At 45.1% G+C, this 24,927-nt stretch overlaps 2 protein-coding genes across 3 annotated transcripts; one reads left to right on the forward strand and one right to left on the reverse strand.

Annotated features, from left to right (window-relative positions):
• Positions 1–50: 50 nt before the first annotated feature.
• On the reverse strand, positions 51–3,178 carry NDUFB10 (NADH:ubiquinone oxidoreductase subunit B10). The gene is given in 7 exon segments (XM_032230804.1): positions 51–287; positions 1,193–1,294; positions 1,297–1,331; positions 1,976–2,087; positions 2,090–2,122; positions 2,943–2,969; positions 2,972–3,178. Coding segments are annotated over 7 exon segments (528 nt in total). The 5' UTR covers positions 3,090–3,178; the 3' UTR covers positions 51–186.
• RPL3L (ribosomal protein L3 like) lies at positions 3,139–24,887 on the forward strand. 2 transcript variants are annotated; one of them, XM_032230802.1, is made up of 10 exons: positions 3,139–3,682; positions 9,656–9,848; positions 11,235–11,403; positions 12,107–12,242; positions 15,259–15,445; positions 17,095–17,255; positions 20,172–20,273; positions 21,068–21,163; positions 22,104–22,223; positions 24,520–24,887. In XM_032230802.1, the coding sequence occupies exons 1-10, from the start codon at positions 3,164–3,166 to the stop codon at positions 24,574–24,576; spliced, it is 1,740 nt and encodes a 579-aa protein (XP_032086693.1). In that variant the 5' UTR covers positions 3,139–3,163; the 3' UTR covers positions 24,577–24,887. The 2 variants fall into 2 exon arrangements, with proteins under 2 accessions (XP_032086693.1, XP_032086694.1); XM_032230803.1 differs by lacking the exon at positions 3,139–3,682 and adding an exon at positions 5,077–5,184.
• The last annotated feature ends 40 nt before the right edge of the window (positions 24,888–24,927 follow it).

The raw sequence follows: 24,927 nt of genomic DNA on the forward strand, positions 1-24,927 counted from the left end.
TTCTATGCATTTGGCTCTGTGAGCCATTAACAAACAAGACAGAATTCTGCTATGCTGAAATGTCTTTATTTTATACAAAGAACATTAAAGACTTGATAAAGATTATACATTTATTCATTTTCCAGCTGTTGCACTTCAGTCCCATCTACCATTTCCCACCAAAGACGCAGCTCATTTCATTTCTGCCTATGCCTTTGCCTCTGCTTGGGCTTTCCTTTCTGCAATCATCCGATGCTTCTGCTTCATTAAACACCTGCGAGCAGATCCAAAAGCACCTAGGTCGTCATCTAAGATAAACAAAAACATTAAACAGGTTACACTATAAATCTGCCAAAAAGATTACTGCGCAGTGACACTGCCAAGCAAGGAAAGCTAGAGTTTAGTTTTTTTAGTTTTTAGTTTTAAAAGTTTATATTTATAGGCCGCCCTTTTCCCTGGGGGGACTCAGGCCGGCTTACAACTCATAGGGAAGGGAATACAAACAGTGACACATAAGAACAATACATAATTAAAATAGAACACAACATTCATACCATTCGGGTGGGGGTGAGTTACAACTTTAACCCCAGGCCTGACGGGATAAGCCAGATCTGAAGGGCTTTGCGGAAGGTCTGGAGGGTGGTGAGGGTACAAATCTCCACGGGAGATCTTTCCAAAGCGTAGTTGCCAGTCTACACTGACTGGCAGATGGAACTCGGAGGAGGCCTAATCTATGTGATCTAATGGTTGCGAGGAGATAATTGGCAGAAGGCGGTCTCTCAAGTTCTTCCTGAGTCCTCCTAACTCACCGGGAAGCTGCTTTTTAATTCTCAAAATGTAAAGCAACTTGGAAAGAAAGCAAGTTCATTGTTGAAGAGGATGTTTAGAGACATTTTTGATTATTTTTCTTCATTAAAAACAATCTTTCATGAAGTACATTTAATTGAATTTCACAGCAAGTTGAATCCAAGTAAAAATTAAAATTTAAAAACATGCATGCATGGGAAAATAAAAGTCCAAGTTCTAAGTCTTCTCTACAAAAGTCAGGAACAGTAACTCTTACTAAGTAAAATAACCCACATAAACAAAGATCATTAACATTGACATATGTAAATAAGATCCTCACACCCAAAAGTTTTGAGAACCACTGGCCTAGAATATGGGATCTTGTTTTATATAAGTTTAATGTAAAAAATGTCATGGGTTGACTTACATCGATCCCTGTAGGCTTTGGTCACATCTTTAAATAGCTGTAGGTCCTTTGCACAATTTTCAGCAGCATTCACGCCTTCCCGGACTTTGCAAGCACCTAACTCTCTCGTATGATTTTTACAATTTCCTGGTCAACATGCCTATGAAAGCAGAAAAATAATTGGAGGATGCTGTAACACACCTATTTGTTTCTCCAGTTAGTCCAGCATCTTTATAGGCTCATGCTCCACTGCACAGATGTATGTGTATGTATGTTTATTACACTTGTATGCTGCTGATGTCTCTCTAATGAACAGCACACAAGTGCTGTGCTCATGTGAAGTTTGAACCACTAACAAAATCTTTATCAAAGCAGGCCCAGCCTTACTATAATTCCACCTTCAAAGAAAATGTTTGCATTAGATAAAATACTGAAGATTGGGCCAACACAATAGAACTGTGTTTCATAGTTTACCAAAGGAATCGCTTCTCACTGTCCTGTACACACCTTTGTGACTGCAAAGGACCCCTTTGGTAAGATGAGCTTTCTGCTCTTTTCCTTCCTTGTTTGTTCCACCACTGTAATTTAAGCCCAGGAAAAAGCCTGACCCTGGGCCATTTTAGACCCTTCTCCCGGGAGTACCTGTGGCTCTACCTGTATTTCCAAGCTTGCCATCTTCTAACTGCTGCCTGTGCTGCTAGTTACCTAACAGGCTACAAAATACTTCAAGTAATTTAAGCACATAAGGCTGCAGATAACAGTGTCCTGAATAACAGGTCATTCGAGCTGAACTCGGAAAGATACAGACATACAAATCTCTTTTTCCACTGCATCTCAGCTTCGTAGATGCACAGGTAGTCATCCTCCAAGCATTCTGTAATGTCCGGCACACGGCGGAACTCCCGGTGATAGTATAAATCTTATTGTTTGAACGCTGGCGTTCAATCCATTCTGTTTAAAGAAAAATAAGCACATTCCAGACAGGAGCTAGAGAGCTCTTTAATCAGCGAGGTTAAATATGATCACTAGGACCTTAAGACAGCTTGCCTTTTGTACACAATTTATATTAAAACTATTCACAAGAAGATAAAACCTAGAAACCATGTTTAGTGAGGAAGAAATGAGAAATAAATCAGAGGAAAGAGAGGGAAGAAAAGAAAACGGAAGAGGGATAGGAATGAAAGAAGTGGCTTCTGATATTCTTCACAGCAGCAGTCCGATTCATAGGCAAGCAAGAAAGCAACTCGGTGGGGCCTGATTTCTAGGCAGCCGCCCTGAAAAAGGCTGCCCCGCTCCAGATCTGAACTTCCAAGTGGACACCAGCGGCACGCCCGGCTTAAGGAATGAAACCCGCTTGACACCGGCTCACCGTTGGCTTTTCATCCCCTGCGTCTCGTTTCTGCCCGACGGAGCCTCAAGGGCAGGCAAGCAATCCGAGTCAGCCGCTGGTCTCTGCAGAAGACGCACGATGGGGCCCGCCGGCCTCCAAAGTGAGCCGGGTCGGGCCCGGCCTCCCTCCCTCCCCAAGCGGGAAGGCGCTGCAGTTGGAGCGGAGCCTCAGCCGGTCAGGCCAGAGCTTCCCAACCTTGGCAACTGCAGGGTACTGGACTTCGGCTCCAGAATCCTCACCGATAGTCATGCAGCTGCGGAATTGTGGGAGCCGAAATGCAGACGCCTGAAAGAAGCCCTGCCTTCCAACCGCTACGGCTGAGGGTGACGGGAGTTGTAGTAGCGAAAGCACCTTCCAGGAGCTCCTGCCCCTCCTCCTCACCTCTGTACAGGGTGACCGGTCTGTCTCCGTGTAGTAAAAGAGCTTCTCGAAGAAGAGAGTCGGGCCGGAAGAGGGCACCAAGGGTTCAGGCTCCGGAACGTCGATTGGGGGCAAGTTGTACGCGGCCCGCTCCGAGTCCTTCGACATCTCCTCAGCCTCCGGGATGCCTGACCGGACAAAATGGCGGCGGGAGACAAGTGCGCGTGCGTATAATAGCGAGAATGCTTTCGTTTTCCGCCGGCCAATCGGTGGGGAGGCGTTTGTGCGCGTGCGCGCCGAGGGGGGGTTTCTGTGTTTGCCGTGGGCGTTCCGGTCCGGCGTTTAATTTTGAGGCCGACGCGACGAGCCCAGTAGGGGGCGTCAGAGAGCTCCCCGCCGCGTTTCTCCCGCTGAGGTCCGCTGTGCCGCCCGCCCGACGGAGCTTCTTCCCCGCCTTCCTCAGCTGGATGGTGTCGGCTTACTGCGGGTTGGGGCTGGGGAAGAAAGAGGCAGGCTTTACCGAGAGCCTCTGCTTCCCTCTTCTGCACCGGAAAGGAGCCCCGTGGAAAGGCGGGTTTCCTTCTGGGAGACCCCCATCGCCCGCCCCCCCCTCACCGCGGGTGCAAGAGCCGCCGGCCGAGGCTCGGATCGGGGCTGCCAATGGCGCCCTCCGGGTCTTGGCTGCCAGCCGGGGCACGCCCTGTGGCCCGCAGCCCAGCTCTGGGGGCTCCGAAGAAGCCAGGAGCCCCTCGCCGCATCAGGTTGCCCCTTTGGAGGAAGAGGAATGGGAAAACGGGGTGGGGTGGGTGTCGAGCCTGATTCTGCTGCAGGAACTAAGCGCTACGATTGATGAAGCCCGGAGCGCCGGGAGGGGAAGAGTGAAAAGACTGGAAGGCGGCGAAAGGCCGAAGAGCCGTCTCGATGGCCCCGGGCCCGGTGCCATTCATTCCCCTCCCCTCAGTCTCGGCACCTGTTTGCCTAAGTCACACCTGGCTTTAATGCCATGTCAAGCGGGCACAGACGCTCTAACGACGGCTGGTTCTTGTGTAGCCCCAAAAGCCAAAGATGAATGAGTAGGCAGTGTATATGAACGTGTTTTTGGACGAAGAATGTTGAATTTGTTGAATGTTTTCATTATCCGGAGCTAATCAACCACAAGAAATGCCTCCCTACAGATTCTTGGCAAGATTTAAACATTTGCACTTTTAGAAAGAAAAAAAAAAAAACCATGTTGATGCTACAAATCCTTTTAATATGAAGAAATCTGAAGGTAGGGAAGGGAACCCCCAGGGCTCTTGTATCTTGACACCTGGCAAAAGTCGACTTGCTTTGGGCCAGAGGGGGATGTTTTTTCAGATTGGAAGGAAGTCTTGGTACAGGGAGAAATTGCTCCAGGCCCACTCCCACTCTTTCTTCAACAGGGTAAAAGAGAAGCCTTTGTGCCAGATGCTTTTTTAGACCAAGCCATTGGGGGCCACATGCCTCCCCCCAGGGGAGCTTGGCTGTGGGGTGGGCTGCACCAAGAAGTGGAGTTGCCTCTGGGGAGGCCATAGCTGGTGGTGGATGATTTATTTGTTGAGCGTGACCTTTCCTCTCCCTCCCAACATGCTGGACCCCTGGTCAGCTCCCCCCCCCCCCCGGGTGAAATGGATAGTGCACCAGAATGAAGCCAGTTGCTAAATTTATGTCTTGGGAGAGAGAAACATCTTTGGCATTAGGCAAGCCAGGCACTTGCTGGTAGCCTCTTTCTCTCGGGCAGCCTCGGCTGAGACGTCGGATCATGGTACTGGCAAGCAATGGGCCTGGCCTTTGTGGGGCTGTGGGAGGGAAGTGGGGGGGGCAGTCGGTGTCTGAAAGCAATAGCTTGCAGGAGGCTTTCAAGGAAAGGCTAGTGAGGATCCCCACTTCTGCTTTTCTGCAGCAGGCATCGACAGGGCTTTCTCCCTCCTGTTTGATTTCTGTGTCCCCTCACATCAGATTGTCTCCCCTTCCCAATTTGGTGCTTCCTATTTGTGCTACTCCCTTCTCCCTTCAATAAGCAGTCTTGCACCCACTGCTGATGATGACGGGGCTCAAATTTAAAATAGGTACAGACTGGTCAGAATTAACACCAGATAGCAAATGATGATACATGTGCTGCACAAAGAACTGATATGAGTTTTCTCCCTGCCTCTTGGAGCTGATCCCTCTGGGAAGAAGGCTCTTTGCAGGAGATTTTCTTCAAAGCCATCAGGCCACCACCTGTGTACCTCTGGATCTGCAGGTGAGCTGCTGCAGCTCCGTTCCTCAGAGGTTTTCATATCTGCAATTGGTATAGACCAAATCTTGACATCTGCACTAGAGGGTTTCGTGTACCTGTGGGTTTGTGGGGCGGGCAATTCTATTTTGTTGAGATTTGGAGGGGGTTTTGTATATTTTATGCCCATACAAAATGCTAGAGTAGAATAGGAACTCCTGGAAGTAGAAGTGCAGCTGGTAACGAGGCAGCCACAGAAATCACACATTTACAGCTGCGTTAGTACAGAAACTGAGTCCATCGCTTTTCCCTCCAGCACAGCAGTCACAGAATCATGAAGATTGACTAGGAGGTTCTTGATCAAAGATTTCAATGGAATGTCGCTCACAACACTGAAGGAACATGGCTGGGCCAAATTTACGGAGCCCCAATTCAATCCCTGTTTCAATCCTAAACAGGGCATCCAAATGACACCTAGATTTGGTCCAGGGTGCAGAGTGAGAGGGACATCTGAGTTTGTAGCCTTTTGTCAATTACGTCTTTTAGATCAGCAGTTCTCAAACTGACCTGCATTCCCCAAAGTATTCAAAGGACAAGAGTATTTTGAAGAGTGCAAAGATAGCTCCCTCAAACAGGGTCTCTTCCCAAGATCCTTTCCCTGCCTTGGAGCATCACCTTCTCTTTGAAACCAAATCTTATCATTTTTTTAAAGTGATTCTCTTGGAAAACAAATGGAATAGAATGAAGCATGAGAAGCAAAGATGTAACTACTACTTTCTTCACTGATGACCAGGAATTGTTTCTTCAAAAGCATCAAAACCAGGCATAGAATTGCACCCACAGGAAAATGAGTGAAAGGAAAAAAACCTGTAGTTGGATACAAGAAGCTTGTGAAAAACAAAGTTTTATTTGGATGCGAAGTTTTACTGTGGTGAGTTCAGCTGAGCAGTAGAAAGAGAAAAGACAAATCACAGCATTTCAGCATTTATTATCTTTTATATAAAGACTGAAAGTTGGACCATAAGGAATGGGGGCCTTTGAACTCTGGTGCTGGAAAAGACTCCTGCGAGTCCCTTGGACTGCAAGGTGATCAAACTGATCAGTCCTAGAGGAGATCAACCCTGACTGTTCTTTAGAAGGCCAGATCCTGAAGAGGAAACACAGATACTTTGGCCACCTAATGAGAAGGAGGGACTCCCTGGAGAAGGGCCTCATGTGGGCACAATGGAGGGCAAAAGAAGGGGACGACAGAGAAGGAGGTGGCTGGATGGTGTCACTGCAGCAATCAGTGTGAGCTTAAGTGGACTCTGGGGGATGGTAGAGGACAGGAAGGCCTGGAGGAATGTTGTCCATGGGGTCGCAATGGGTCAGACATGACTTTGCGACTAACAACAACATCTTTAAGTTTTTCAATATTAACGACATAGTTTTTTAATCATTAACTGTACATATTTTCAAGGATATAATTGTATTTTCAAAGATATAACTGAAAAATGAATTAGTGGCAAATCTGTTTGGAAATGTGTTTTTTCCCTTCAATCATAAGCATTGCATATTATATAATAACCTGTGAACCGACCTTTATATTTTATATAAACTAAATGATTTTGAATGAACTGAATATACATTTTTATATATATTGAATGATTCTGAGAAAACTGAATGATCCTTTATTCAAGACTTAGTTTACACTGCAAGGCTTTGCTTACACTAGAGATTCTGTGGCTATTTCAAGGTAAGGCTTATTTACATTAACCACAAGGAAGATTGCAAATTTATGAGGATTGTAAACTGATTTATAAAGATAATAAAACTGCCCCAAACTGCAATAAGACAGGGCAGATTCTATTCATCTGCAATTATCACGTTACCTTCTATAAAGACTACAACGTTTTTAAAGGAAAGAATCTCTTCAGAATTATTGAAAACTATTACTTTTCTATAATCTTTTACACCTGATCCAAGCTGATATTTCATTTTTACTCTCAGCTGAAATACATTTTTTTCTTTTCAGCTGAGATTTTATTTTTTTCATCTTTTATTCATATGCCATTTTTAAAAATACATTTGTGGATTACAAACTATATCTAGAGGACAATATTATTTGCATTTAAATTCAACTTAAACATTAGCCTTCCTCCAGAAATTATGGGTGCTCCATTTACTGGAGGTTTGTAAGCAGAGATTGGACAACCATTTATCCAGGATGGCATAAGCCTCCTTGAGCAAGGGGTTGGACTAGATAACCTCCAAGGCCCTTTCCAACTTTGTTATTCTGCTGCAGGACTCTGCTCATCGCACTTTAAGTGGGAGGGTAGGGGGGAGGAACACAGCATCTTGGAAATTGTGTACCAAATTATTGAAATGCTCTGGAGCCATCAGACCATCTTTGCTTAAAGTAGTTCATAATCTCCAAGTGGAAATCTAATTGGGAGAGAGGAACAGGGCTCCTGGTGTGAATGCTCAGACCAAGCAAGTCACAGGCAGAATTTAGTGTACGAACTCTTCATATCTGGGCTATCCCAGTTCTTAGAGTAGTAACTAAAAAGTAATATTTGATGCCAGAGTTAGACATTTGTAACTTAAGCCAGGTTGGGGAGGGTTAGGGGAGGGAATTCAGTAGGTTTTGTTGAACTTCACTTTTTCATATTGTATCTGAGTTGGGAAGAAAATGATTGTTCATTAAGAAGCATTAGGGAAATACACCAACTTAAGAGTTGCAAATGTGAGTGTAGTTATTCCCTCAGTGAGCCTTTAATTCACTGGATTCTGAAGTGACAATATTCTCTGCAAACTATGTCAAAGGAACATGTGAATTAGTGTCTTTTTAGGAAATAGTACTCTGTTTACCTAGCCCAAAGGCCAAAATGGGATTTGCTTGTTGACGGATTTAGGGCATATGGGAAGCCAAGTACTGTGAGATGACAGCCAAGGTTTATTACATGAACCCAATGGGGATATGACTTATTTGTTTATTAAATTATTTGCTTGCTTGTTTGTTTACTCACATTTACTTACTTAGCATATTGTATGAATAGGGCAGAGAAACCCTTTTCTTTGTTGTGGGAACTAATAAAGCCAATGGTGTGAATCAACCGCTCTAACAACTGGTTTGTTGAGAGCACACTTTGCACAAAAGCAGAGGGTTAAAACAAAGCTAAAAAATTTCTACTGCAGCTGAGGTGGGCAAAAACAGCGGAGGTGTGGCAATCGGCTCTGCCGCGCCTGGGCTAAAAGACAAGGAAATCTAGGTGAGCCCAGGGGCAGGGAGGCGGGTGGGACCACCTGTAGGTTGGAGCGAACCGTTTCGCTCTCAGCTGATCTTTGGTAGCCGAATCGGTAGAATCCCACCCCTGAAGCTAAAAATAGAGGATTTCACATCTGGAGCAGACTTTCCTCAACCTGGAATAGAATAGAATCTTTACTGCAATCAGTAACAAATACATAATAAAACGATACCATATATGAAAGAAGATATCATAAAATAAATTGGCCATATTGCTATGCTATGCATTTTACATATATAACTTTACTATATTGAAAGTAACAGAATCACATGTATCCAAAAGTAAAAGAGACCTCTACTGTATAGATCCGTGATAGCAAACCCATGGCACTCCTGCCGCAGGTGGCACATGGAACCATATCTACCAGCAGGCAATCTGTCAGCTCCAGCACACATGCATGTGCCGGCCAATTTTTGGCCTTCCCAGGCTTCAGGAAAGCCTCTCGAGCCAGTGGAGGGTGAACAACAGGCCCAACAGGCCTACAGGAAGTTCGGAAATGATCCATTTCCAGATCCGTTTCCCCAGGCCACCTGGAGGCTTGGGAGCAGGGGAGGCGAAAATGGCCGCCTCTGGCCACCCGGAGGCCCTCCAGAAGCCATAAATGGATCGTTTCTGAACTTCCGGTAGGCCCATTGGACCCATTTGTTGCCCTCCCCAGGCTCCAGAGGCTTTCCTCCCTCGGCTCCCGGAGGAAATACCAAGCTTAGCTTGGAGGCGAGCAGTGCAGCACAGGTGAGGGAGATTGTGCATGCATGCGCATGTGTGGGCATGGTTTGCATTATGAGTGCCAGCACGCAGGTGTGCTATTGCATCTGCCGCTCACATTTTTGGCACCCAACAACAAAAAGTTTAGCCATCCCTGGTATAGAGCCAGACAGAATGCCTTCTTGTATTTGGAGATTATAGTTTAGCTTAAATATTTGGCGGTTCTAAAGAAGGCAAAGGAATTCACTGGTAATCTATCCTTAGAAAGGGACGCCTGGTCTAGTTGAATATCATCACTCTTAATCTGTTGCCTCAAGCCTACATTTCGTGCCTGTCTGCTGAGCTGAGTTAGGGAGAATCCAAGTTTTTTTATGTCATTCTGCTCCAGATGCTTTGGGACTTTTATTTCCTGCCTTCTCTAACAAGGTTAGAGATTTTCAAGGTTTTCATGATCTTTGCAAGAACACAATAGTAACTCTTCCCCCCAACTCCCCCCACTTTTCCAGTCTCATCGGAAGTTTTCAGCTCCCAGGCATGGCCACCTGGGCTTCCTTCCTCATAAGAGGAGCTGCCGACATCGAGGAAAAGTGAAGAGTTGGCCCAAGGATGATCCCAGCAGACCAGTCCACTTGACAGCCTTCCTGGGCTATAAAGCTGGCATGACTCACATCCTGCGGGAACTTCATAGACCAGGACTAAGTATGTGCCAAGTTTGCTTAATTCTATTTCTCACTTAGAAAGTTTCATGCACCTCAGCAACTGGGAGGGGCTACAGTGGCCACCAACTCCATGCAAACTAGAGCATGCCTGACAAGTGGCCCACTATCAGGCTTCTCTTTGAACTCATCCAGAAAACGGCAGACCACTGTTTCCTTAGTTACTGGTTTCTTTGTCAAATTACTCTTTCTTGTAAGAGTTTGTTTTCAAATGTAATATCATGTTCCTTCTCCTCCTCCTCCTCCTCCTCCTCCTCCTCCTCCTCCTCAAGGTAAGTCCACTCCTGGTTATGTCCATGTTTTTAGGAAGTGGTTTGCTTCTTGTTCTCTTTAGTCTTTTTGTCTAGTTACCACCCAGGTTTCCTGATGCTCTCCTAGTCAAATGCAGGACTCACAGCTCTGTCTTTGGCTAGGTTACTCCATGTCCCACACGCTGGCAGGATCTTGGCTTATTGGAAATCTCCAGGGACTTGAAAAGTGTTATCATGTTCCATCCTTACTTTCAGCCACCTTATGTGATTTCAAGAACCAAGAACAACATCTGGAGTTACTTGAGAGCAGTTTCTTGTATTGCTCTTCACAGAATCTTGCTAGAATAAAGCAACTATTTGCATCACTATGGATATACTTTGGAAATCATTGGAGGGGTGGGAAGCCGTTTTAACCCTCTTTCTCCTGATCAGACTTTCCATGTTCCGCTGCCTCTTTGGGATACAGCCCCTCCCTCCTGGGAATCCAGACTGCCTTCCACCACAGGTCTCTTCTCAAGGCCAAACATTCCCAGTTCTTTTGATCTATCTCTTCCTAAAGCCTCTACTCTTCCTCATTCCTTCCTTTGATCTCTTTCACTTTCAATCCTTCCTAGAATATTGTGCTCAGAACAGGGCAGAGTATTCAAGGTAAGGTCTGACCAAGACAGAACATAATGGAAGTATCTGACACTTTATGTGACTTGGTGTGGGGAAATTTTTTGGGGAGTGTCTGGAAGAAAAGCTCTACCCAAACCAGCCTCTCGTGAAGTTTTGGGACTGCCACTCATGTAGAGAAGGTACATGGTTTGAGAATGCTGGTGTGGAAAGAGGCCCTCACCAATGGATATTAAATCGGAAATACACTAAGCTGCATAAATATTGTGCTTCTCTGTGGTTGCTTTTTGTTAATTGAACAAACCTCTACTTCCTGGGTTTTTGCAACAATTTAGCCATAACCCTTGTTTTACATTTACAATGGTAGGCTTCATATGTCCCCTAAACAACTATAAATCATGGTGTGGGAAAGAAATCACCATATGGCTTAGTTGGTTACGGGAGCCCCATCACGAAGCCTTCCTGGATCACATCCTCAGTCTTTTTCCTCCTTTAATCTCCAGAAATCTCTAAGCGAGAGGAAGTGGAAGCTGTCACTATCATCGAAACTCCACCATTGGTGGTTGTTGGGCTAGTGGGCTATATCGAGACACCAAGGGGGCTGAGAAATTTCAAAACCATCTTTGCAGAACATATAAGTGATGAATGCCGAAGACGCTTCTACAAGAACTGGTGAGGAGGGGGTCAGCATGAGTGAGCAAGGGTAAAGCCCTACTTAAACAGGGAAATTTCAACTCACAGCTGTGCTTTGGAAATTCTTTGTGGGCTAAAAGTGTAATTATGAATACATACCCAATGTTTTGGAAGAGTAAAATCAGTGGTTCTGCAGGATTGTAGGTATTTTCCTCCAGCCTTTGGTATGACCTTTTCTGTCATCCCAAGAGTGGCTACCAATTGCAATTTTTACTGTGATGGAGGAGGGAATAGTATCTTTCTTAAGTACATTCAGCATGATGAAAATAAAGCTGAATTCTCATACAATGTGAGACTTCACTAAAATGGTTTGTTGTTTAGCTGCTTTAGGAACACAGCCCTGAATTGGAAACCTCCATGTTAAATCAGAATATCAGTTCAATGTTTTCATAAACTAGTCTCAGAATTATGGCTGTTACCCGAATGTAACATCTGGAGGCTTTGATCGGACTTGCCCTTCTGGGAAGTGAGGAGCCAACCATTACCTGAAGAATCTGAAGTTGAGCCCCACTGTCCGTGGGTTGGTAAACCCCCCACTGGAGCAAGGAGCTTCTTGCTATCCTGCTCTCAAGCCATGGAGGCTGGCGGTGGATATCAGGACAGGCTCTTGCCAAAGCCTTGTTGAAAATAATTCCTGTTGTCCTTGGATCTGATTTCTCCCTGATTTTCCCTTTCTTTTCAGGCACAAGAGCAAAAAGAAGGCGTTCACGAAGTACTGCAAGAAATGGCAAGATGAGGCTGGGAAGAAGCAGCTGGAGAAGGACTTTGTGTCCATGAAGAAATACTGTAAGATCATCCGTGTCATTGTGCACACCCAGGTGAATATTTCCCACATGTCTCTGGAATCATGCAGGCGAACACATCTAGGAGGGTTGTCTGGACCACTGGCTGCTCAACTCACTCATGATTTGTTACTGGTTGTTTCTGCCTGATTGGACAAAGTCTTCCTTGCCAGATGTTGTCTGCTGTGCAACCTGGGTTTTATCTTCAGAATGTGAATACTTTTCCCTGAAGGATAGCTGAGGTTACTAGTCCCTCTGAGCATGCACAAAATGTCTATCTCTCACTTCTGGTTTGGATTAAGAAAGACAAAAATAACATGTTTAAATGAAGCCAGAACAGATAATTCAGTAATTTGTGGTTCAGCACTGCGAAGTCTAGGTCTTGGTTGAAGTGCTCCAAACCTCACACACGCACAGCCCCGCTTTTCAGGTCACTAACCAGGCTCTCAGTTGGGGGTTGGGAAGGCTTCTGCCTTGGTTTGGGGGGAAAAAACTGCTGCTGCTTTCAAGAGTCACTCAATTAATGGTAGCCTCACTAGTCCAGCATTTGGGTCACACAATGGCCCACTGGAGGCATTGAGGAAATCCCCAAGCCAACAATGAAGGGTGGGAGCCTTGATGGCCTGATGCCAAGGGGAGGGGAGACAAGAGCCACTAGTTTAGTGGTCCTTAGGAGCCTGGTCCTCCAAGTATTCACCCAGATCTCTTTTCAAACTAACTGATCACAACTGACGGCAAGAAATTACACCATTTTAATTTAAGCAATTTCCTCACTACAGCATCTTCATAGCAGCCTCACATAGTACACAGAACATAGAGTAATGGGGTTGGAAGGGACTTTGGAAGTCTTCCAGTCCAACCTGCTGTCCAAGCAGGAGTTCTGATACCATTCCAGACAAATGATTGTCCATTTTTTTCTTGAAGATCTCCAAGGATGAAGCACACACAACCTCTGGAGGCAAGCTGTTCCACAGATTAACTTTTCTCCCTTACAGGAAATTTCTCCTTCATTCTAGGTTTGATCGCTCTATAATAATCTTCTACTCATTACTCCTTGTCCAGCTCTAGGTGCTTTGGAGAAGAAGTTGACTGCCACTTCTCTATGGCAGCTCCTCAGATATTGGAAGACTGCTATCATGTCACCCCTAGACCTTTTCTTCGCTAGATGAGACGTATCTAGTTTCTGCCACCAGTCATTGTATGGTTTAGCCTCCAGACTTTTTGCTTGCTTGTTTTTTCTTTGTTGCTATTTTCCGTACTCTTTCTAAAGTCTCAATATATTTTTATATCATAGTGACCAGACCTGGATGCAATATTCCAACTGTGGTCTTACCACTGCAATATAAAGCAATACTAACACTTCATATGATCTAGACACTATCTCTCTGTTGATGCAGCCTAGGACTGTGTTGGCTTTGTTGGCAGCTGCAGCACATTTAAGTGGTTATCCACTAGGGCACTTAGATGCTGTCCAGTCACATACTACCTATTCTGTATTTGTGCATTTATTTTTTCTTGCCTACATGTAAAACTGTACTTTTCCCACCACTGAATTGCATTTTGTGCTATAGAGCCCAGTGTTCAAGTCTGTCAAGATCCTTCTGGATCTTGAACCTTCCTTTTAAACTTTTGGCTACACCCACCAGCTTGGAGTTGTCCGCAAATTTGATGAGTTCCCCTTCTATTCCCTCATCCAAATTGTTTATGAAGATATTGAAGGGTACTTGGCATAAGACTGAACTTGTGGTTCCCCACTGCTTGCTTTTCTCCATTTAAATATAATCTCATTGAGAACTGCATGCTGAGGCAGTTGGTCAGTCAGTTATGAATCCATCTGATGGTGAAGCTGTCTATCTCACATTGTTCAATATTACCAAGAGGCAGGCTGTGGTCCACCTTGTGTAACGCCTTCTTGAAGTAAACTATGTCCACAGGAGTTCCCTAGTCCACCAATTTAGTCACTCTGTCAAACAAGTCCAAAAACAACAAACAAGGTTGTCTGACATGATCTGTTTTTAGAAAACCCATCTTGGCTTCTAGTAATAGCTTTCCTCTTTTCTAGGCCCTCACAAATCCAGTGCTTGATTATCCCCACATAATTGATACGAGGCCTTTCCCCTTACTATTAATCTGACACAGCAATAATTGGATGACTCCTGGGGAAATGAAAAAATAGGACTCATACGCTTGTAGCCCTAAATCTCACTGCCCTGATGTTCCTGAAACAACAGGGATATAACATTGGAAGAGATGGAAGAAAACATCTCTCCCACCTTCTCTGAGCTACATGTAACTTCATAGACCTCTTTTGTGCCTCCTGATCTCTTTTGTTCCAGGTTAGCCCTCCTCTCTGGAATACTTCATCAAAGGAGAGGGAGGTAAAGGAGGATCATGAATCTGATCCTCAGAGCCCCCACTCCAGGAAAGGCCCAGGCTGGGAGACCCCAGAGAGCAGCACAATTGAGAAGCCCTCTCTCCACCATGTAGGGCCTGCTTGGAACATGGCATGTTGATGTTTGGGAGGATGCTAGCCCTCCTTAAGGCTGGAGAGCATCTGCTGAAGGGTCTCCCTCTCATGGTTTGGTTTGAGGTGCTTGTAGTGGTGGGTCTGTCAGCAGCCAAATCCGAATGGTAGCCTAATTGCTCCCTGCAGCCAATGGAGGAACATGAATTATGTATTGGAACTTTCCATTACAAACCAATTTCTATAGCCTCAACTCTCCTGCTGAGAAGATCGAGGAGGTCCCCTTTTTCACTGAACATTGGTACTCCCACAATGCAGTTGGCCAGATGAGAGTGCACATGAACCCAAAATGAAGTGCTGCTCCCTGCTCCCAAAGACAATTAGGTTTACCTATTCCCACATACTAAACTTCTCAAGTGTGTCCTGAGACGATAGCCACAAAATCCCAACCTTTGCAATTCTGCAAGCGGGTGGAAGGTTCAGAGAGGCTAGAACTCCTGCACCTTACCTTTGGGGCCAGTTAAGTGTTGAACATGAACCTTTGCTGTCTCTGCTGCATGGTGCAATTTTTGAGCTTTTTGGTTGCAGATGAAGCTCCTGCCAATGCGGCAGAAGAAAGCACATATTATGGAGATCCAGCTCAATGGGGGCTCTGTGGCAGAGAAAGTTGACTGGGCTCGGGAGAAGCTGGAGAAGCAGGTGTCTGTGCACAGTGTCTTCAGCCAGAATGAGATGATCGATGTCATTGGAGTCACCAAAGGGCATGGGATGAAAGGTAGGAGGGAGTAGACCTGAAATCTGGAAACCTCTTGGATCAAAGGCTGATAGGAAGTGGTATGACTACAGATTGCATTCCAGATGAAAGACTTTGGAAGCCATTCAAGATAATGGGGAAAAGGAGCTTTTTCTTTATTTCTGACCACAAATGTCCACACTTTCCCTGGGGCCTGATAGGTTTCCCCCTCAACCCCACTTCAAATTATTTAAAGATTTTTAAATGACTGGATGGAGAATTCTGGGAGTTGAAATCATACATCTTCAACCTGCCAAAGTTGAGAAACATTGATTTAAAGTTTGGCTTGAAGCATCCCATGTTTTTTGCTGGAATAATATTTTAGAAGAGGGTCAGGAAACTACTAAGCCCCAAAGGAGGCAATGGCCCCTTTAATGAGTGGTTGAACCCAATGTTGTGTTCGGGTCAGCTTGCTATTAAAAGCCAGTTCGTAGAGTGCATTTTGGGGAAAACCAATTTGTGGCAGCTGGCAGGACTGTTGGCATAGACAGGAAATAAAAACCAGGGCAGCCATTTTGTGAGAGTACCTACAATACGCTTCCACAATTCCGGCTATGATTTGTTCTTTTCTTCTCTAATAAAAGGATGCTGATCCTCAATCAAGGAAAGCCAGGTCAGGAAAAAGGAATGGCTGACATTACAGAGATGCTCTTTATTATTATAGGGTAGAATACAATCATGGAATCTTGGAAGCCTTATACCAAAGGAAGGATTTTGAATTCCCCCTGATTTTCATTTCTCAGATGTCTTCTTTTAATGCTTCATTCATTCCCTCTCCATTCGAATGCGAGATTGTTTTGTCCTTCTAGATATTGCAGGTAGTCCTTGGCTTACACATATTCATTTAGTGATGTAAAGTTACAATGGCATTGCAGAAAGTGACTTAACACCTAGTTGCAGCATCCTCACTGTTACATGTTCAAAATCCAGATACCCAAAAGTGAAACTTTATTGGATATACCATTTTGGTACTGGAGAATCAGAACTGGTTTTCCAGTGCAAATGCTCATCTAGTTAAATAACAGCTTCCTTTTCTCCCCTCCTGTGGGTGATCACATTGTCCAGTTACGAGATGTCTTTTTTTTATGGAAACAGTCCACCTCCTTCTCAAACAGTCTTGACCTTGATGGTTTCCAGCTCTCATGGTCCATGCACAAATTCTCAGCACTCCATCCCACCCTTCCCTCCCCCCAGTGCATGGACAAGTTGAATATGATAAGGTTTGAAAGAAGCAACATGGTTCAATCTCGACAGGCTGTGATTGTCAGTTGCGATTTTCCCAGATAGCTTCCAACAAGCAGAGTCTATGGAGGAAGCCCATAGGGGGGAGCCAGATTCACTTAACAACCATGTAATTCACTTAACAGCTATGGTGATTTGCTTAATGGCCAGCAGCAAAAAAGGTAATAGAATTGTGGAAACTCACTTAACATCCACAGAGTGTTGGAAGTTCCCATCCCAATTACAATATGGTATGGTAGCTATAACTAAAACTCCAGCAGCCCCAACTGTGTGGCTAATGGTGAAGGAGGGCAGTTCAGCTGCATCTGGAGGACCACCATTTTCCCATCCCTGCCTCAGACACTTAGAGGTTCATCTAAGTCTCTAACCTCAAGGCTGCCTTTCTGCAGGGGTGACGAGTCGCTGGCATACCAAGAAACTCCCAAGGAAGACTCACAAAGGCCTGCGGAAGGTTGCCTGCATTGGAGCCTGGCACCCTGCCCGGGTGGGCTACTCAATTGCCCGGGCTGGCCAGAAGGGCTACCACCACCGCACAGAACTCAACAAGAAGGTATGATTCCTCTCCAACCAGCTCATTTGAAGCCCAAACATACAAACAGCCTCCAATTGCACCCACCTTTGGTGGTATCAGAGTGTCTTGAGAACAGAAACTGTAAGCCACTGATCCATCTTTCCTCCTCATCCACCAGCTGTTCGATATATATAAGGTGACCAGACGTCCCACTTTTGGTGGGACAGTCCCTCTTTTGAACAATTTGTCCCGCGTCCCGCGGCATTTTAAAAAAGTCCCGATTTTTTTTTTAAGCACGGAAGGAAAAATCTGCAAAAAGTCACGGGAAGCCCCGGGGATTGTTCCTCGCAAAGCATCATGGTCGCAGAGAATGCAAATGAAGGTGCTTATCTCCCCGCCCAGCTCTGTGTGCTTGTTTTCAAATCGGAGTCACGCTGAGTCCCATTAAGAGGGCGGAGGGACGCTGTGCTTTTTTTTGTTTTTTTGTTTTACCTATGTTCTCACAACCATGCAAAGGTGGGTTTTGTGCTACAAGGATCTTTCTTTCTTTCTTTCCCTGTCTGTGGTTCCGATTGCAGTCATCCTTTGCTTCGGATTAAAGCACCGTTTCTCATTCCTTGCAAAACTGGGGAAACGGCAGGGCCACTCCCTCCCCCTTTTCCTTGCAGCACCCTCAGTTGCAAAATGTTCCCCTGATTTGGTTTATATGTTTGCAGCAATGCGATCAGACAAATAGGAAAGTTTTAATAAGATCTTCTGACTTTATTTGGTCTCTGCTGCCCCCCCCGACCCCGTTAGCCCTTGGGTTTTTTCCCCTCCCAAGGAGAGAGTGGGAAGGAGAGGAAGGAAGGAGGGGGGGAAGGAAAAGAAGAAGGGAGGGGGGAAGAAGATGGAAGGAGAAAAGATGGAAGGAAGGAGAAAGAATAGAAGGAAGAAGGAGGAAGGAGAAGGAGGAAGATGGAAGAAGAAAGTAAGGAAGAAAAAGAGGAAGGGAGGGAGAAAAGAAGGAAGGAGGTAGGAAGAGAAGGGGAAGAGAGGGAAAGAGCAGAAAGACAAAGAGGATGAAGTTGATAGACAAGAGGAAGGAGGAAGAAAAAGGGAGGGAGAGAGGAAAAAAGAAAGATGGAACTAGAAAGGAAAGAAGGGAGGGAGGGAGGGAGGAAAGGGGAAGACAGGGAAAGAGCAGAAAGAGAGAGAAGGTGAAGGTAGATAGGCAGAAGGAAGGAAGGAAGAAATAGGAAGGAGGGAAGGTGAAAGGATGGAAGGAGGAAGGAACAGAAGCGAAGAGGAAGAGAGAGATGGAAAGAGCAGAAAGACAGAGAAGGTAGATAGGCAAAAGAAAGGAAGCTGAAAGAATGGAAGGAGGAAGGAAGAGAAAAGGAGGAAGGGAGTGAGTGAGGAAAGAAGAGAGGATGGAAGGAGAAAGGAAGGAAGAGAGGGAAAGAGCAGAAGACGGATAAGGTGAAGGTAGATAAGCAAGAGGAATGAAGGAAGGAAGAAGGAAGGATGGAGGGAGGAAGGAAAAAGAAGGGAGGGAGGAAAGAAGAAAATAATGGAATAAGAAAGGAAGAGAAGGGGAAGAACAGAAAAATAAAGAAGAAAGGGAGGAAGGGGGAAAGTGAAAGGATGGAAGGAGGAAGGAAGGGAAGAGGAAGAGAGATCTAAAGAGCAGAAAGACAGAAGGTAGATAGGCAAGAGGAAGGAAGGAAGGAGAAAGAATGGAAAGGGAGGAAGGCTAGAAGGAAGAAAGAGGGAGGGAGGGAAGGAGGGAAGGAAGGAAAGTGAAAGGAGGAAGGAAGGAAGGGGTACTTCCACTTGTAGGCCTGGGACTGAATGCAGGAGGAGTCTCTCCATAGGATCAGCTGCTCCTCTGATCATGGTCTATGAAAATGTTACTGCCTGCCTGATGCAAATTTAGACAGAGGGTGCTTTGGGCTGCCCCTCAAATCCCCCGCTTTACTCCTCCCCCTGTAGAATTCAGCCCCCTGAGTTTTGCCTTTGAGGGGCATCTAAATTAAGGTGACCAGACATCCCGCTTTTGGCGGGACAGTCCCGCTTTTGAAAAATTTGTCCCGTGTCCTGCGGCATTTTTAAAAAGTCCGGATTTTGTTAAAATCGGGTCACCTTAGATATATATGACTGGTAGGTTGTGACACTATCGGGCTTAGCAAAGCTCATCTGGGAACCGAGAACTCAGGATTAGACCAATTTTACAGATATGGCTGGACTGCAACTTCTCATTTCTTGCTGAAGTTGCTGTTAGAATTCTGGGGAATCCTGTGCAAAGCACAGCTCGAATTCTGCAACTTCTGCAAGATGGGAGAGGGGGTTGTTGTTTTTACCAAGAAATTGGTAGCAAGAAACAACGAGGTCCAAGATTTTAGAAGAGCTTCTTTATGTCATTTTTACTTGGCCTTCTGTAGGTGAACACTTAATATTACAATGATATGTAACGTTTGAAGTGTTAACAACTGAAGCCTCCCTTTTAAATATAATCTATTACATAATTTATTATATAAAAAAGTTTTATATTTGCAACCCAAAGGTATCTGTCCCATATAATCTACCTTTTTTTCTTCTTGCTTTCCTCCCTATAGATTATTCTCACAACATTAGTGCTAGCCTTTATATAATGCCATATTTTGAAAGTGCGCTTGCAAAGGCTCAACTCAGGCGTCTCCAGGTGTCAACTCAGAGGAGCTCTTTGCTCCTAGAGTACATAAGCAGCAGCTTTCAGCAGCTCAGAGAAAATCTGATTTTGGTGGGGCAGGGGGGACTGGAACAATGCAGCATCTGGTGCCTCCTTTGTGCTGAAGTGGCCCGTAAGAGCAGGATTGAGAGCCTGGAATCAAGTGTTCAAAAGGAGGCAGGGCTTAGGCATCATTGGCCAGCTTTCATTCTCCTGTTTGTTGGATAACTTGGAAAATCATTTTGGCCAAATCTCTTTTCCTTTAGGTTTACCGCATCGGCCGTGGGATCCATGTAGAAGATGGCAAAGTGATCAGAAACAATGCATCCACCAATTATGACCCAACGGAGAAAACCATCACCCCACTGGTAAGGAGGTCAGAAGGAAGGTTATTTCTTCTGGCTGGAGAATAATCCTTTGGATGTCTCATCACGAATCCTCTTCATGTACCATCTACCCTGCAGACATCCCTCTGGGCCTGTGGTTACCAACCAGGCATCTGAGCACCATGCCTGTAGACATTTGCTGCCATCTTCTACTTTTTAAAAAGTTTCATTTTAAGTTTAAAAACCCACATGGAATGCTATAATTGTAGGAGCCCTGCTGGCACAGAGGTTAAAATGCAGTATTGCAGGCTGAATCTGCCCACAGCCAGGAGTTTGATCCTGACTGGCTCAAGCCTTTCATCCTTACAAGGTGGGTAAAATGAGGACCCAGATTGTTGGGGTCAACAATCTGAGACTGTAAAGCTCTGGGAGCAGTATATAAGTCTAAGGGCTATTGCTATTGCTAGGAAGCAGCCTGCTGCTTTTGGAATTTTCTGCACATTAAGTACCATAATGCTTTAGGATTCCATTTGTGCCCATCAATGAGTTTATAAAATGACTGCAACTAGAAAATGGGAATAAGTTGACAGGGGGCGTGATAAGCAAAAGTATTCTAGTCATGGCATTGGCATGTTTACAATTGGCCATCCTTGCAAAGGCAGCCATTTTGTGCATGGTGAAATTTCTTTGTCACACTCGCAGCCATTTCTTTTGAATGCCCTTACATGCTTCCCAAGTGTCAGACGTATTTTCTCGTGAGGACCGCTATCTATGGGGTCATCAATGAATAAATGCCACCCTCACCCCGATGTCCATTCTACCTTTCTGTCTTCCAGGGTGGATTCCCTCAGTATGGTGAAGTCAACAATGACTTTGTGATGGTGAAGGGCTGTGTGTTGGGTACCAGGAAGCGGGTGCTGACCCTGAGGAAGGTGAGGGCCTCACTGAAGTGTTGTGAAGTCCAGGGATGAAGGACAATGTGGTTCTTCGGTGGGAGGGTTGTCTGTGGGGGTTGACCGATCCAAGGTGGTATGCCAAGGGTTTCTGTTGCTCTCCAGAGGGTGGGTGAGGCTGGGAGGATTCAGCCTGAGCAAATGAGCGTTTCAGCTGCTTTGGGAGGAGGACAGCAAACCTGGAAGCCATCAGTGAGAGGCTCAGCAACTCCATTGCTTGCACGCTAGAGTCTTGTGCAGGGATCACCACAAAATGGGATGGGAAATACATTGAAACCCCTACAGAAATGGCCTGAATTTCTCAGAAGACACACAGGAGGGAATAGATGTTAGGAACAAAAAGAAATATTTTTATTCATCATTAGCTAAGTCAAGTATCTAGGCCCTCTAGTCTGTACCTAGTTTTGGGCTCAATTTCACCTATGAAAGCTTTTGCAATCTTATTTATTAAATTTGTTTGGCTCTTTCTCCACAATGGGCAATGATTGTGCATTAGTTAAAATACATTCTGAGCACTAAATTTCAGGGAGGGACATGGGAATCTGCCCCATAGATTTGTAGCTGCCCTCCACTATGAACTCAGAGCTCCCGGATTATGTGCATTTGTTACACTTATATCCTGACTTTTGATCAAGGCAGCAGAAAAGGGGGTCCCCCTTCACTTCATTGCCACCACACACCCCTGAGCTGAGAAAATGTGCCTGGCCCAGAGACCTGCCTAGCCTGCTGAGCTTCTAGGGCTGAGGAGGGAGCTGCCTCCTCGGTCCAAGACCAACATTTTGACCTCTGCCCTGTGCTGGTTTCCTGGAAAGAAAGCCAGTGTTTGGATCTGTTGCCTGGAGACGCCTCCCCAATTCTGGGGCTCATGGCTGCCTCTCTTCTGGGCTTCTGCTGTAACCCTTTCCTCCTGCCTCCCCAGTCTCTTCTGGTCCACACAAGCCGAAAAGCTCTGGAGCACGTGGAGCTGAAATTCATCGACACCACCTCCAAGTTTGGCCACGGCTGCTTCCAGACAGCCCAAGAGAAGCGGGCCTTCATGGTGAGTTTGTTCTGGGAAATCCCCTTCCCAAGTTGGACAAAGGAGCTGATGGGAGGGGAGTTCTCTATATGAAACCATGCATTGTTTCGGTCGTCCAAGATTGGGGGAGTTCAGTGGGAACTATTCTGCTCGGGCATTCACAAATTAACTTCAGGACTCGATCCAAACTGCTTATTTCCTTTAGCAGCTGGAAACCCGCCTTTTAGTTAAGAAAGGAAGCGGTGAGGTTCGGAGTGAGATTATTCTGGAACCCAATGCAATTTCTTTGTTTATTATCATTATATGTAGTAGTAAAGCTTGAATTATCCCTCTATTCACAGTTTTTATTCCAAGGAGACCTGGGAAACCTATTTCCATTCACAAATTGTTCTAGTGCAGCTTAATCTCTTTTCTGTTCCCAATGAGGTTCAGTACTAACAATTATGTTTTTAATCAAGATTCTAAAGGTTTAAGTAACGTTCTCATCAGCTTTTTTCTAATGACCTGGAAGCTCTTTCTTAGGCCTCATCTCCACCCTCCTTGTCTGAGATACCCTCCCTTTGCTGTCAAAAGAGAGCCTCCATCTTGACCCCAGCAGAATTGAATCAAAGTGACCCACCAAGAAAGGTTTTTGGTTAGGAAGTCTAACATAGCCCCATGCCAGCCCCAGTTTCCAGGGAGGAGGAACCTGGGGGGGGGGCAATAGGCACAGCTGCAATTGGCTGTCCGGCAGAGCCAGGCCCCTCCTAGCCGCTGTGGGGATCAGCCTTGGGAGAAAATCTCCAGCCAAGCCAAGGCTGCATTTTTCATTGTGGGCTTGGGTAGCCTGCAAAGGTCCAAGAGGACTTCTGTTGCTTAGTTTTTCCCCTTCCAGCAGGTGTGCTGGAGAGGAGAGAGAACCATATGGAAGACAGAAGAGAATTGCATATGAAAATACATTAAATTTTGCAAACTAGGATTCTTCCCTCTTGGCAATTGGACATGGCAGGTGTGGGGGAACATGGAGAGGCAACCTAGTCCCCCTCTGGCTTCAGCCATGGTCTTTGCTTTCTTCCCCTCTGGAGGAGGCTCCCCTCTTCCACCGTATTGGACATTTTGGTCACAATCCAATGTAGGCCACCATGCAGAATTTTTCTGAAAAGGGGGTAGGGCTTCTGAATTCTGATGAGAATTCTAATTTTCATTTACAGATCCTGCAGTTTAGCCTTAAATGATGATAAGGCAGTTGGGACATGAAACAAGGAGAAATGTTTTCCATTTCGTCCATGGCTAATGCTTGGGGTCCCCAAGAAAAACTGAGCAGGGGAAGATTCAGGCTACTGCCGAAGTTCTTTAAAGATCACAAAACCAACTGAAATGTAATCTCCTTTTTTAAAATGGAGAAAAATCTGCCCAACGACTGTTTCTTCCTGGAAATGCAGAATGACGTCATAGGAAAATGAATCAGCTATTACTGTATAGTTGAACTTTCCTTCTCGTATCAATCTGGAAGACTAAAATGCCTCCATTGCTCAGTCAGAGCCATCACATTAACTGGTATTCAGAACAACAGTTGGAAGGGACCATGGAGGTCTTCTACTCCGACCCCTTGCTCAAACGATACCATATCAGACAAATGGTTCTCCAGTCCTTTTTTTAAAACTTTCAGGATTGGAGCCCCCACGACTTCTGGAGGCAAGTCGTTCCACTGATTCATTGTTCTAAGTGTTAGGACATTTCTCCAGTTAGAACTTCTCCTGACAATTAGACTTTCAAGGGCAGTTTTGCAGTATTTAGGTGGGGCCTCACTGCAACCTGACTATAAAAATGGCCAAGAAATAGAACTGCAACATCTGGACTGCAAAAAGTTAGACCAACCCCAAAGGGAATAAGAGATCTGGACAACATGACACATTTGCTGCCATTTAGAGGTGAAGTTGCAGCTCAAATCTTGTAGCTAACCAGAGGACAAATCTAAAACATGTGAAGGAATATATAGAAGTGCTCTGTTGCTCCGAAAATAAGACCTCCCTGGATAATAAGCCCAAACAGGGCTTATGTGCACATGCGCTAAAATAAGTCCTCCCCCCCAAAATATTGCAACACAGCAGCAGCCATGAGGTGACCACACTTACCATCTCCTGCACCTCAAAAATAATAAGACCTCCCTAAAAATAAGACCAAGTGCTTATTTCAGAGGTTAAAAGAAAATAAGACCCTGTCTTATTTTCAGGGAAACACGGTAAGGCAGCCTTTCCACAGAAATCCATCAGGAGCCCTTGACATACAGTTTCCCATTTAATTGTAACAACCACTTTTTTTTCTGCTTCGATTTCAGGGCCCTCAGAAGAAGCACCTGCTGAAAGGGAAGCCAGAAACTCCAGAGGAATTATAAATGGGTTTCTTTGAAGGAGATACTAAATTGTTCATGTCTGGGGCTGTATCAAATATGAGTGCAAACATGGTCTCTGTTTTTGAAAAGGAATAGTTTTTGTCAGTCTTAAGAAAAAAGAGAAAACCCAATATTTATAATAAGGGTTATACAGGGAGGATAAAAAAAATCAAAGTGGCACTTGTGATAGCATGATTGAAGTGGTTGTCATCTTGAAATTCTTGACCATTCCACCCATGGACAATTTCTGGACAACCCAGATATTTGCTTATATTTTTGTGCTTTTGGCTGGTGCTAATAAAATGATTGTCATATTATATAAGATTGATTTTTTCTGTCAATTTCTGAAATCTC

This window comes from Thamnophis elegans, chromosome 14 (assembly GCF_009769535.1).
Source record: "Thamnophis elegans isolate rThaEle1 chromosome 14, rThaEle1.pri, whole genome shotgun sequence".
NCBI lineage: Eukaryota > Metazoa > Chordata > Lepidosauria > Squamata > Colubridae > Thamnophis > Thamnophis elegans.